Raw genomic sequence first — 14,988 nt, 5'->3', positions numbered from 1 at the left:
AATAAAAGAACATATAATATAGCAAATCTTTTTAAAAAATCATATTCAAAGGAAAAATCATAATTTTCTGTTAAAATATTAATTATAGCATGATAAAATTTTAGAATTTGAAGTATCTTTTGAAATCATCCGGCCTACCTTTTCCGAGACTGTGTTCTCATATATGCTTCCAGGGTATTCCAAGCAATTAAATAGAATTCCATGAGAAAATGCTAATGCTAATGATATCTTCTCCCCAAAATATTAAATTTGAAATTGTGCATATACATTACACATTTGATACTTGCTTGGCAACTTTTGGGGGTTGAAAATAGACTTAGTTTCTTTGAAATATTCCCAAGCCCCTTTTGTCTAAACTAAAGGATATTCCATATGCCCAGACCCTATTTGCCAGACTAACATTTATAGATTCCTTCACAATGTTTCAATACCAAATATATTTTGTGGACAAATTGGTTTGGAAAGTGACAATCTAGTCCAACCTTTTCCTTTTGATGAAGTGACTTGTGCAAGGTCATTGAGCTTGGCCAGATCTTCCAGGATGACTCTCAGTTTGAAACCTGTGCCTTTTATTCCTTAGCTCTCACACATCAATTTCTCCATCTCCTAAGAGGTCTTCCTGTGTCTGTTCTCTCCCCTGCCCCAGTCCATCGTTCATAACACCTGCTACCATATTCTTCCTCATGCACAAAAATTGTCATGCCACTCTTCTGCTCAGAGATGGTCAGTGGTTCCCATTGCCTTTGGAGTAAAGACCCTTTTGCCTGGTGTTCACAAGACTCCTCACAGTTTGGTGCCCCCCCTAACCTTTCCAGTCTTATCTCTGAAACATACTTAATGCCACCATAGAGCTACAGAAAGACCATCTAAGCCTTCATAGGAACTGTTATGAAATAGGTATGAAATATAGATATGGGTCAGAAGACATTGAAAACTAGGGATTTCATAATTATTCTTCAGGCCTAAATGACCATTTTATTACAGTTGTCTGTGTGATTTATCTGTTGTTGAATTTCCCAGAAAAAATAGATGAATCTTATGGATTTAATTTTTTTTCAAGATTTTAAGTATTACGAAGATGCAGCTGATGAGTATCGAGACCAGGAGGGCACTTTGCTTCCTCTCTGGAAGTTCCAATATGATAAGGCGAAGCGCCTGGCCGTGACTGCCCTCTGCTGGTAAGTATTTTGGTTGCACCTTCAAAATGTTCTATGCTCCAAAAATGCCTGTTTCTTTAAACTGGGGTAGGTATAAAATGACAATCCCATGTTACCATAGAGAATAGTCCAGGCATGGAAGTATGTGTTGGACATTTGCCTTTGTACAAACATAGCTTTCCAACTAGTAAAACAATGCAAATGAAGGGGAACAAATGAAGATAGTTATTATCTCACATGCAGCTTATTTTAACTTCTTTCCTGGAGTAAGGTCCTTTATTTAATTCTTTCAAAACCTCAATAAGTGATTGGAGCTGCAAGATCTGTGCTTAAGTACCTTGTGTCCAATGGCCAGTTACTGATGGATATGTCAGATCAGTTGTTAAGGCACAGGGATGAAAGGATAGGTGACTTGATCAGCATGAGGGATCAGAAGGGAGGGAAGGAGAAAGGAGCAAGTAGGTATTAAGCACCTACTATGTGCCAGGTACTGTACTAAGTGCTTTACAAATATTATCTCATTTCAACCTCACAACAACCCTTGGAGTTAGGTGCTATTATTATTGTCTCATTTTACAGTTGAGGACACTGAGGCAGACAGAAATTAAGTGACTTATCCAGGGTCACCCAGATAACAGATGACTGAAGTTGGATTTGACCTTAGGTCTTCCAGACACCAGACTCATTACTGTATCCACTGTGCCATCTGAAGAATCAGGTCACTTATTGCCATAGAATATTCAAGTTAACAGGGACCAATTAGGAATCATTCAGTCTAACCTCATATAGAGAGAAAGAAACTGAGACCTAGAGAGATCAAGTAAACATGACCAAGGTCGTATGGGTATTTCATTGTAGACATTCAACTGTAGGCTACAATTCTAGCTATAGCCTCCTAGTTCTCAGTTCTGGCCTCCTTCTGCTGCAGCAGCATACAAGCACTTCTACTGTATTCTGATACTCAATTCCACCCAGAAGACGAGAGTTAGGAAGGTTTTCTAAAACAAGAAAACACTTCTGTTATGAATAAAAGAAATTAGAAAATCAGTTTCCAGAGGGCCCTAGAGATTTCTCATCATTGGTGAAGAATGACTAGGCCCTGGCATCTAGCAATATTTGCAGTGACTTGTATCTTTGCAGCAAGGGATGGAGACATGTTCTGTAATCATCTACCTGCGCAATAGGGGGGAGAGGAGAGGAGACACAGTTGGTTCAAGGGAATGGAATGCAGGGGTAGAAGGGGAACGAATTAAAGTGGATTTCATTTGTTTTATCCTCATCATGTTAGAAAAACAACCAGGGCATTGGGTGGCTGGCTTGGGGCATGGGTAGAGTAGAGCATAGGTGAAGTCCATGGTCCAGGGCAAGCAGGAGGCACCAAAAATCAGGAGGAATGACTTTTAATTTAGGGCACCTGGAGTCAGAAACTTTGGACCAAAAAAAGGGTGGACTGAAACTTTTTAGTACCTTGGATAGCTCTTTGGGAGAGAATTGACTCTGCCAGAGGCTGAGGTTTGACTGGGGGCCTTTATGTTCACACACCCAGGGCTGCTCAGTTGGCCTTGTCCTCTGGATGAAGTTTTCTAGTTGTCAACAGTATCTTTACTCAGCTAGAATAGGCTTAGATCTTCTGTGATAGAGAATATTACACATACCTCCAAGTATTTTCAACATTGCTATCCAGTGGGAGGGCAAGGTCTTCTGGCTTGATGTGGGACATCAGTGGGGTGGGGAGGAAGAATGCCCTTAGGAGCTAAGTAACAAGCGGATCAGAAGTAGCCTTTGTGGGATAGTTCACCCTCTGACAACCCTATCCTTTCAGGGCTGGGGATAGGGACTTAGACTATGGTTGTGGCCCCAACAGATGAGAATAGGAGACAAGTTAGTAGTCCCACTTATTGCCTCTTTAACAACCCTACAAACACAATAGTGCTTTCAAATATTCAGATTGTGTTTGGGGAGGGTGGTGTACAAGTCCATTCAGACTTGGGCTTACCCAACCACAGAATGGGGAGAGAATAGCGATTTTATTCTCTTCTGTCTTTAGACCCTGAATTCCTCCTGATTCACTTGCTGCATCTTGGCTATTTTCAGCTCCAGATTTGAATATTTCACTTAGGGCAAAGCTATGAACATAAGATGTAAGTTAGGGGGACTAGGAAGAAGCATGAAATATATAAATTTAGAGACTTGCTTAAGATTCATCATGAAGGAGGAGAAGTAAAAGCTATTTGAGAAAAAAAAATCTTCAAAGGGGAGAAACAATTCCCACTCAGACTGTAAGAATTTAGAAATTGCTGTCCTCGGTCTGCCCCATAAGCTACCCGGCTTATAGGTATTGCATAATGTATTTTCCCAAATAGATATTGACCTGGAGGGTAAGTTGACTTCCTGGTTTCTAGGTTCCATTCAAATAAGAAAGGAAGCCCTGAAGGGTCAGTAAAGTTGACTTTTCATTGAAAATGGTTAGTACTTGGCAGTTTTCTACTGACTTTATTTCTACCCAGGGACCTTTCTGTCAGTTATTAGCTCACATTTATATACTGCTTTAAAGTTTAATTTCCTCACAACAACCCTATGTAGTATTATTCCCATTTTCAGAGGAGGACAGTGAGGTTCAGAGAAATAAAAATCATTTACTCTTAATGTTTGGTTTCATTATTGGACAACATTTATTTAAATGCATTTTCCCTTGTTTATTTTATGTTCAATCAATTTTACAACAAAAAGTAAACCTAAACACACATCTATGTATATATGTATACATACATACATACATGTGTGTATATATGTATATATACACATATATATAGTATTCATAGCAGCTTATCAATAATCCTAAAACACATATACTTGTATGACCATATTTTACTTGTAAAATATGTATACATGTATGTATATTTACATGTATGTGTAATTTACCTGGTTTGTCAGTGTGGTATAGTATTATTATATTATATATTATATATAATAATATATTATAGCATAATGTAGTATAGTATAGTATTATTATCTCCACTTTTCATTTTACATTATTTCATATGTATAGTTCCATTTTTTATAGTCTTTATTACTTGTGGCAATATAATATTATAAGAGATTTATGTAGCATAGTATGCTTAGCCACACCCCAACTACTAGACCTTTATATTGTTGCTAATTTTTTTGTTTTTATATTTAATGCTGCTATAAGCTCACAAAGCACATAAACATGTACAAATAAACCTCCTTTTCTTTTTCTCTTGACATCTGAGTAATGGAGTTATTGGGTCAAAGGGTATGTATGGTTTTATGACACTTATTGAATATAACCAAATTGTTCTCTGCAAAGATTGCACTGACTTGCAGTTCTGCCATGGATTGGCCAACAATAGGTCCCAGTCCAAGCCCCGCTTAGTGGTCATTGTTTGGGCCCGGATAGCTCAGAATGAATGTAAATAGCAATTATTTCTGTTTTGGTCAGAAACCCTGAAGGTCTTCCCCTCCCAGATGGATTTTTTTTTTTAACTAGGTAAAAGAGGCCATTCTTTGCCTCATTTCTTACCCAGCCTTAATCACTGTAAGGGCATTGCCTTAGTCAAACTGAGACCTGGGAAAGACCGAGGTCTCCCAGTGCATCTAGGGCCATATCCAGTTGTCCTGATTTATATCTTACCACTGGACCCAGATGGCTTCAGAGGAGAAAGTGAGGCAGATGAAATCCAACTCCCTTGTAAGTCACCTCCATGATACCATGGTCCTTTTCAAGAATGAAGGGCAGACAACAGCTAGAATCTGAGTATTTCCCTTATAAATTTGTGTCAGTTCTGCTGTGAGATAGGATTTAACCACCTGGGTTCTGAATATAATTCCAACTTTTTTTTTAAATGGGTCTGACTTTTGTCCTCTTAGATTACATTTTTTTTTTACAGGAATCCAAGATATAAGGATCTGTTTGCAGTGGGGCATGGCTCTTGTAAGTTACAATTCATCTCTACATTAAAGGTACCCCAGTTAAACCACCCTAATATTCCCAGCCTCTGTTGTATGGCTAGTACAGACTTATTCTCACCCCTATTTTCTGGGTTATATAGTACTATTTGTCAAACCCCCACATGTTGAGAGCGGTCTTGAGCATGAGATGGTGCTTGGCCATCGAGCTCTAAAAATGATTACCACAAACTCCAGAACATTTCTTTTACAAATAGATTCTTTTCTCACATCCCTGTGTACAGAAGTGAAATCAAAGAGCTGATAAATAACTTCTGTACCAAGATGAAAGCTCACCCTTAACAATCTCTTTTTGGGGACAACTAGGTGGCATGGCGGATAGAGCACCAACCCTGGAGTCAGGAGGACCTGAGTTCAAATGCGACATCAGACACTTGACAGTTACTAGCTGTGTGACCCTGGGCAAGTCACGTAACCCCATTGCCTAGCAAAAAAAACCAAAACCAAACAAAAAACACAACAATCTCTTTTTCTTTTATCTAACATTATATTGGGTATATTCTTGTCGAAGCTAAAGTTCCCATCTTTTGTCAGTCTTCTTTGGGGAACCATTTTCCTTCCATCCAGAACCCAGAAGCCTAGTCCCTGCCTTGCTGAGGGGATTACCTATTGCCTCAAGATTACCTATTTTATATTGCTTTTATTCATGATTTAATCCTGCAGCAGTACAATATAGCCTCTAACCCAAAACTGCAGAAACACTAGGCTAGATTTAAGATGACTCAGGTGGGTAAGAGCAGCAGCTGAATTGAGAGGCCTAGTGTCAGGGATCAAGGAATAGATAATCTATTTTCTGCCCTGGTTAAACCACAACTGGAGTATCATGTTTAGTTCTGGACCTTCCATTTTAGGAAGGATATAAAAAAGATGGAGAATATTCAGAGGAGGGTGACCAAGGATGGAAGACCTTGAAATTATGCCGTATAAGAATCATATAAGAATCAGAGATGGTTAGGTGGTGCAGGGGATAGAGTGCCAGCCCTGGAGTCAGGAGGACCTGACTGCACATCTGGCCTGAGACACTAGCTGTCTAACCCCGGACAAGTCACTCAATCCCAACTGCTAAGAAAAAAAAAAAAAAGGAAAAGAATCAGGTGAAGGAACTGGAAATGGCCAGCTTGGAGATGAGGTTCAGGGGGAGCACGATAATCATATTCACGTCGATATGATAGCTGTCATGTGAAAGAGGAATTAGTCTCATTCTGTTTGACTCCACAAGGCAAAGCTAGGTATTGATACAGAGAGGCAGATTTAGGCTTCATGTATAGAGAAATTTCCTAACAGTTAGATCCACCCATAAGTGGAATGTGATGATTATCTGTATTACTCTCAGAAGTTTTCTCTCCCTAGACTTCCGTAGGTATGTGTCTATCTGATTTCATGCAAACACCAGCAACAACTTTTTAGCCACTGCATTGCAATAAAAGCATGTGTTTTCGGGGAGAGGAGAGGATTGATGGTAATAGAAGGGGGAAGAGTCTTTAAACAAAGGCTAGATGACCATTTGTTAGATATGTTCTAGGGCCTAAACAAGACTTTTTTTTTTAATATGGATTAGATTAGGGGGCCTCTGAAGTTCTTTCTGCCTCGAAGATTTTATGGTTTAAGCATGTTCCCTACAGCATCCTAGATCCCGGCCAGAGTCTTCTGAGATTCAGCCTGCTCCTTAGCCATTCTCCTCACTTCTCTCCTTTGTATCTATAAGGACAAGCTTCCACCCCTTTTAGCCAGTGGCCTAGTGCCCAACTGGCCCAAATCTCCTTCCCATCTCGTGTCATTGGCCATCCCATTGAGAAATGGTTTCTACGTGAAGCACTCCCTTCATGTATAAGAGTTATTCACACTGTATGTTAGCATCAGTTCCAGAATGTTAATATGTGTTTTATTTTGTTTTCTGGCATAGAGGACTAGATTCTCTGAACAGAAAAGTCTTTTTTTTTTTCTCTCATAAAAGGGACAGATAGGGTACTATGGTGAGCTCTGGGACTCACAAATGTGCTGTTTGGCTCAAATTCCCTTAGGGCTTCAAGCTGTTTGGGGGATGTTTTTTATTTTTCCCACCAGTGAGAACCTGGTGCTTCTTGGGGTCTTGTGGTTTCTGCTGTCTTTGAAGATGCCCTTAATGCCTGCTTTGTATCCCACACTCCCAGTGGGTGGATTTCTGCCAAGGAGGAAGTGCGTTTGCTGGTCCGGGGTTGGGTCTAACTCTGTGTGCTATGCTATGCCCCAAACATTATTCAGGTTTGATCAAATGACTCTGCAAAGTTTAAAGCCATATACATTTCTCACAGAAAAAATGGGATGATAATATTCATTACTGTTATTTCACCTGTGATTATGGTCCAATGTGATTATTATCTACAGCCTCTATTATTTTAAAAAACAAAGTAATGTTTTATTGTAAACTTTAAAACCAACAAAAAAGAAACAAGCTCTAAATGGAAGCACCCATAAAACCATAAAATTTAAGCTGCTTCCAATTTGTTAAAAGGAGTATTACATGTAGATATAAAGCCTTCAACAAAATCTCTCATTTGCTTTTGTGTGCACTTGTAAGCGCTTTTCTATGTACTTATTATATTTGTTGTGTTATTTCTATGAAGTTGGAGTCGATACGTATGCTATTCTGATTCTACTTTATTTGCCCAGCATTGGCATATCTTCCCATATTTCTTTGTTTTCCTCATATTTGTCATTTTTATGGTGTGATAATATTCCATTACATTGATAGATTGTAATTTGTCATGTCCCTAATTCCTCAACTGTTGGACAAATAAACTATTTTCATTTTTTTCCTTATTACACATAAAGCTTCTGTGAATGTGTACAAAAAAGTGTCTCACCCCCCCCCCTCCCCTTTTGGTTGTATAGTGTATTTAAGTATGCTAGTATACTTAAGTAGAGTAGGTGGGATCACCTGGGTTAAAAGGTATAAGTTTTCACAGATTTGCCCAGTTTAGAGTTGGAATGGACCTCAGCCATCTAGTCCAATCCATTCTTAAAAAGGAATCCCTATTATAACATACAGTCAAATGACAAATAGTCATCTATTCTCTGCATAAAAGACCTCCGTTATGGAGAAATGTGTTGCCAAGGTGGCTCATTCCCTCTGGAGGTAGCTCTGTTAGCAAGCCTACATTTGCTTCTTTTAACTTCTACCTTTTGCTCTTAGTTCTGCCCTCTGGGACCAGATGAAAGAAGTCTTAATCCCACTTCCTGCATGACAGCCCTTCAAGTACTTGAACAGAGCTGTCATGTTCCCTCCCAGTCTTCTCTTCTCCAGTCTAAACATGCCCAGTGCCTTCAATTTATTGTCATATCACCTGGATTTAAGGCCTCTTGCTGTCCTGGTTTCTGTCACCTGCACACTCCAGATGAGCAATGACCTTCCTAAATTTTGGCATCATACTCTAGATGTGGTTTGACAAGGATAGAGTTTGAAGGGACTCTCACCTTATTCCTTGAAGTTGCATTTCTTTTAATGTAGCCCAAGTACATTAGCTTTTTTGGCTGCCACATCCTACTACTGATTCACTTTTGAGCTTACAGCATACTAAAACCCTCAGATCTTTTTTTAATATAAACTGTTGTTTAAACATGTTTTCCCTAGCTTGTACTTTGGAAGATGATTTTTTGAACCTAAGTGTAAGACTTTACATTTATTCCTTTTGAACTTCATCTGATTAAGCCTGTTGTAATCCTGTCGTGATCTTTTTAGATCTTGTATCATCTAGTGAGTGAGTTATCTATCCTCCCCTGCTTTGAGTCATCTTCAAATTTGACAAGTGTGCCATCATGCCTTTATCTAATTCATCTATAAAAATGTTAAATAGCACAGAACCTGGAGCACTCTACTAGAGACCTCCTTCCAAACTGACATTGAACTCTTCATGACCACACTGAGTCCAGCCATTCAACCAATTCTGAATCCATTTGATTGTATTATCATCTAATCCAAAGCTCTCCATCTTTTCCACAAGAATAAAATGAGATACTTCCCCAAATAACTTTGCTAAAATCTAGGCAAACTTCATGTACAACCTCCCCTGACCTTGTACTCTTTATTGCCAAATCGCTACCCCAAAAGATTTTAATACATCAGTTTCTGTTATGTAATAAGACATCTGTTTTTATGCTGATCAGGCACCACTAAATTTTATTATTTTTAACTATCTTTATCAATGTGATGGCTATAAGATGGTACCTCACTATTGTTTTAGCATATATTTCTTTGATTATTAGGAGTTTAAACAATTTTCAAGAGATTATTTGCAAATTGTGTTTCTTCTTTCCAGACCTATGCTTATATTATTTAACTACTTATCTATTGAATGATAATGCCCAGACAAAAATAATAGATGAAAGTTATATGAACAAATATATGAAAAAGTATTTATTATATGTGTACTATATTATATACATATATATATATGTTATATGTACACACACATATATGTAATGCTTTAAGATTTGGGAAGCAGTCAAGAAACATTAACTGTGTGCCTACTATGTGCCAGGCATTGTGCAGGAGGAATAGAAATACAAAGAATGAAATAATCTTTACTATCCTAGAGCTTACATTCTTGTGAAGGAGACCATAAGTACATATATAAGTATTTACAGAATAAATGTAATAGTAGTTAATAGTAGTAGAATCATTCTCTAGGAATAGAGAATAAATACAAAATAATTAAATACAAGGTATTTTTGGAGGGAGAGGAGCTAGTGAAGTTGTCATCAGAGTGTAAGGAGGAGAGTAACTAGGACAGAGTGTGGGGAAAAAGTCACAATTACAGAGTGTGATGTGGATGGTAAACCAGTAAAGAAGACTGAGAAGTGGTCTGACAGGTAGAAAAAGAACCAGGAGAGAGTACTGTCATAAACTCAGAGAAGAGAGATTATCCAGGGGAAAGGGTGCAACAGCACACAGGTCAAGAAGAATGAGAACTGAACCAACTATCAGACTGGACAATTAAAAGCATTGGTAACTTTGGAGAAAGCAGTTTCAGTTAAGGGAAGAGGTTAGAAGCCAGATTTCAAAGAGTTGAGAAGTGTTTATCTCTTTTGATTTCTCATTACAATCTGTTGAGGTAAGTACTACTGTCTCTAGTTTACAAATGAGAAAGAAAACAGTCTTGAAGAGATTGTGACTTGTCCGTGATCACACAACTAGTAAGTGGTAAACATAGGATTTGAACCCATGCTTGGCCTGATTCCAAGTATAGGACTCTTTCTGCTGCACCATGTTGCCTTTCCATAGTAGATATTACCCTTGTAAGTTTCTTTCAGTTCTTATAGATTCATTAGATAGATTTACTCCAGTCTTTTTCATTTTCCTTTTGAAATGCTACATTTTATCTTATAAATCCCTTTACTTTAATATAATAAACCCATCTATTTGGTCCCCAATAATTTTTTTCCATTTATTTAATACTTTGACATTTCGATATTTGAAGAACCCTGTGATCTCATTAATATGCCACTTACTCCAAAGGTACAGATTGCAAGCCATCCACACTTTGAGTACTACCCACTTCTGGTGATTCATATGAGTATAGATGACACTTCCAGAAGGAACTTAGAAATCATTGCCAAAGATTATAAATCCTTAGGCAATATAAACTGAAGGCCACAGGGGCACAGGTGGTGTTTTTATCACTGCTGTCCATTGAGAGTAAGGAATGCAAAAAAGAAAATTTTTTCAGAAGTGAACAGCTGGTGAAGAAAATGGCGTCTGAGAGTGGGATTTGGATTTCTGGTCCATAACTTAAAATATAGATGTGACAAGCTGTTAGCCAGGAATGGTGTGCTCTTAACAGGGGCTGGTTAGAATACATTTGCCTGGACTCTTGCAAATCTAATCAAAACGACTTTCAACTGAATGGAAAGAGGAAGGGGGGAAAACTTCTACATATATCCAACTACAGAAAGATAGCCACAAAAGTAGGAAGAATAATGACAGTTGAAACACTGGAATTTCAGAATCCAAGAAAAGCTGGGAGTTAAACCTATACCCACAGATATCTATATGAAAATGCCCAACAAACAAGATGAACTAAAGGTCCTAATGTGAGAAGGGAAATTTGACATCATAGATGTGGCTGGAGCTTGGTGCAGTGAGACCCATGACTGGAATATGGGTCTTGGTCTTGGTGGATGTGTTATATTTAAAAGAAGTAGGTCAGGTAAAGAGTAGGGATTGTATTACATGTTAAGAAGATAAACTCACATGAGGAAATCTAGGAACCAAAAGGGAGGAGGCAAAATGGAAAGCATTTGGGTGAATGGGGGCAAAGTAGAATTGATTTTTGTCATACATTTAGAGGAAATGGATGACGAGTTCAGGAATCATATCACAAAGATATGATATTGTGGTGGGGTATTTCAATTATCTAGACATCTGCTAAAGCTCTCTCTGCCAGACATAAAACAGCTAATAATTATTACCTTGCCTTAATAAGTTCATCCTTCAAAAGGTAGAAGAATCAACAAAAAGGAATTCTATTCTGTTTTTTTTTCTCACCAACAGGAAAGAATTGGCTTCTAGGGTAAAAATTACGGGAACTTTGAGGGAAAAATGGCCACTCCTTCTTAAATGTTATGAGAGGAAAGCTAGATGTTGTTTGACATGTACCCTAAATTTTAGGAGAGTAGTCAGTCAAAAAATATTTATTAAAAACCATATGCCAGGCACTGCTAGGTATGGGGAGGAATAATCCCTACCCTTAAGGAACTTACAGTCTAATGGGACGGGTAGAGAAGATAGCATGTACATAAACAGATACATACAAGATACCTACAGAATGGATGGAAAGTAGTTTTAGAGGGGAAGGTTTAGCAACTGGACGAACCAGGAAAGGCCTCCTGCAGATTTCAGTGGGTTCAGATAAATAGGATCCCATGGATTAAAGTCAGTTAAAGAGATAGAAAGAAAGGAAGAAAGGGAAAGAAGGAAAGAAGAACATAAGTGCCTACGCTTGGCACTGTCAAGCCAACATAAAATGGTGGGAGCTTGGGGGCACAACTGGAAAGCAGAGAGGGAGACGAGATGGCTAGGAAGTGATGTGGAGGCCTGAACTTTGGCAAAGTGAGGCAAGAGATTATCGGAGATGGAGGCTGGGGAGAGAAGTCCAGGTTCCTAGTGGAGTGCATATGGTCAGAAAATAGGGCCATGATGGGGGTGGTGAAATCCAGGAGGTGATGTACAATTTTGGTCTTTGGCAAGATGTGAAGCTATCAAGAAGAAATTATGAAAATACAGAAATATTTTTTATGAAGAAGAAAAAGGGTCATCATCTGTAAAGACTAATGTGGATGTGTAAAGATTTGGGAAACAACTTAAATGTTTAAAATACACATACAGAAGATAGAAGCAAGGACAGGTAACAGGATGAATATAGAAATGTGGCACAGTATGCCCAGAATAAACTGAGGCTGGAGTGGAAAATTTTAAATGGCAGAATACTTTTTTTTATCTACATTGGGAAGGGAAAGGGAATAAGCATTAAGTACCTACTATGTGCCAGGCACTGTAGTAAGTGCTTTACAGCTATTGCCTCATTTGATCCTCACAACAACCCTGGGAGGTAGGTTATCACCCTCATTTTATAGTTGAGGAAATTGAGACAGACAGTGGTTAAGTGACTTGCCCAGGGTCACCCAACTAGGAAGTATATGACACTGGATGTGAACAAAAGTCTTCCTGACTCCAGGACTGGTGCTCAGTGCACTATGGCTGCCCCTTTTTTCTTGGGAAAAGATGACTCAAGATTGGCTAGAGTAGCTGTTCTGAGTGTATGGTACAATGATAGTTGATGAGAAGGAAGGCAACACTGATCAATTACTGTTCAGCTTGTCTTCTTTGCTAAGAAGAATGACCTTTGGTCAGGAAAGAACAACAGAAAGAGTCAATGGAGGCTTGATAGCCTGTTTAAGGGAAGAGCTCACCTAGCCACCTGTGATGAATTCAAGTCACCTGGCCCAGGCAAATAACATCCTTGGGTCCTAAGAGAACAGACAGATAGGATTTCTAATCCATTGTCAATGGTATATGAAAGATGATGGATTATCACAGATGAGGTCTCTCTTTTTTCTTTTCTAGAGAAGAGCAAATTATTTCTCCATTTTCAAAATAGGAAAGAGAAATGGAATCTTCAAACTGTAGACCAGGGAACTTTTATTGGATTCTTGGGAACATTTTAGAACAGGGGTTCTTAACTCTTTGGTCTATGAACTTATCTTTTTAATATTTTAAAAACTATACTTTAGTATAATTTAGTTTCCTTTATAATCCTGTGTATTTTATTTTGTGCATTAAAAAAAATATGCTGAAGATAGGCCTCACCAGACTGCCAAAAAGGCCCATGACACCAAAAAAAGTTAAGAACTGCTCTAGAACATATTTTTAAAAGGTGATGGTTAGTGAACATCCAGGGGTGGGGAACCTGTGGCCTCAGGGCCACATGTGGCCCTCTAGGCCCTCAAGTGCGACCCTTTGACTAAATCCAAACTTCCCAGAACAAATCACCTTAATAAAAGGATTTGTTCTGTTAAACTTGGACTCAATCAAAAGGCCACAACTGAAGACCTAGAAGGCCACATGTGGCCTTGAGGCCACAGGTTCCCCACCCTGATAGAGAATTGATCATAAAGAACTATCCCAGTTTCAGAAAGAATAGATCGTGGCAAACTAACCTTATTTCCTTTTTTTGACATGGTTAATAAGCTGGGAGATTGGCTAAAGTTTACATAAAGTATGCGTAGAGTTTAGCAAAGTATTTGATAAAAGTTTATTTTGTTGCTCTTGTGGAAAAAATGGATGCAGAACTGACTGAATGACTGGACCCAAAAAGTAACCATTCATAATTTGATGTCAATTTGGAAGAAGGTCTCCAGTGGATCTATGCTTGGCCCTATGCTGGGGAGCATTTTTGTCAATTACTTAAAGGCACAAGTGTCATCCTTATCAAATTTGTAGGAGACACAAAACTGGAGGGACAGATAGAACACTGCACAATAGAGTCAAGATCCAAAAATATTCTGACAACCCTTGGGCTGACTCTAAAGAGATGAAAGTTAAAGGACAATTAATATATTATGCTTGGGTCCCAAAAGTCAACTTCGCAAATTGGGAGAAGCATAGTTAGAAATTCATCTGAAAAAGATCCAAGGGTTTTGGTGGATAGGTCACTCAAAATATGACCAATCAATGTGCTTTGGCAGCCAAAGAACCTAACATGATCTTGGACTGTGCTAGGAGAGTCAGAGTTTTCAGGAATCTGAAGTAAGAATCTTGCTATACTATGGCCTTAACAGATGACCTCTGCAATGTTGTGTTTAGTTCTGGGCATCATATTTGAAGAAGATATTGACCATCTGGAAAACACCCAGACGAAGGAGGGCAGCCAGAATGGTGAAGGGCCTCAAGCTCACGCCATATGAGAATAAGCTGAAGCAACTGGGGATGCTTAGCCTGGAGAAAAGAAGACTCAGGGGCCCATGATAATTATATTCAAATATTGAAGGGCTGTCTGTCATATGGAAAAACAATTAGACTTGTTCTGTTCAGTCTTAAAGATTAGAATTAGGAGAAATGGATGAAAGTTACAGAAAGTACCTAAGAAAATGGCTGTAAACAAATTCTAAAACAACAGAACCCACAAAAAGACAGAGTGAAACAAATTTCCAGCCCAAGACAGCCTGGATGGTTGATTGGAAAGGTATATCGCGTCGGGCGAGGAGAGGAGCTCAGTTTGGTGTGGGTGCGCAGGCTGCAGCGACCCTGGAGCAGGCCTCAGAGGACTGAATCGCGGGCAACTGTGACAGTTTCCAGACTTCTCAA

General features: G+C 38.7%; 1 protein-coding gene across 1 annotated transcript in view; it reads left to right on the top strand.

Annotated features, from left to right (window-relative positions):
• DNAI1 (dynein axonemal intermediate chain 1) overlaps positions 1 to 14,988 on the top strand; it is a 247,207-nt gene that overhangs the window by 106,657 nt on the left and 125,562 nt on the right. The window contains exons 12-13 of the mRNA XM_027839294.1: positions 1,061 to 1,178; positions 5,069 to 5,112. Coding sequence (XP_027695095.1) covers positions 1,061 to 1,178; positions 5,069 to 5,112 — 162 coding nt within the window. The remainder of the gene's footprint in view (positions 1 to 1,060; positions 1,179 to 5,068; positions 5,113 to 14,988) is intronic.

This window comes from Vombatus ursinus, unplaced genomic scaffold (genome assembly GCF_900497805.2).
Source record: "Vombatus ursinus unplaced genomic scaffold, bare-nosed wombat genome assembly UNPS02014832.1, whole genome shotgun sequence".
NCBI lineage: Eukaryota > Metazoa > Chordata > Mammalia > Diprotodontia > Vombatidae > Vombatus > Vombatus ursinus.
Note: the sequence above shows the minus strand (reverse complement) of the source record. Positions and strands in the feature narration are given on the sequence as shown.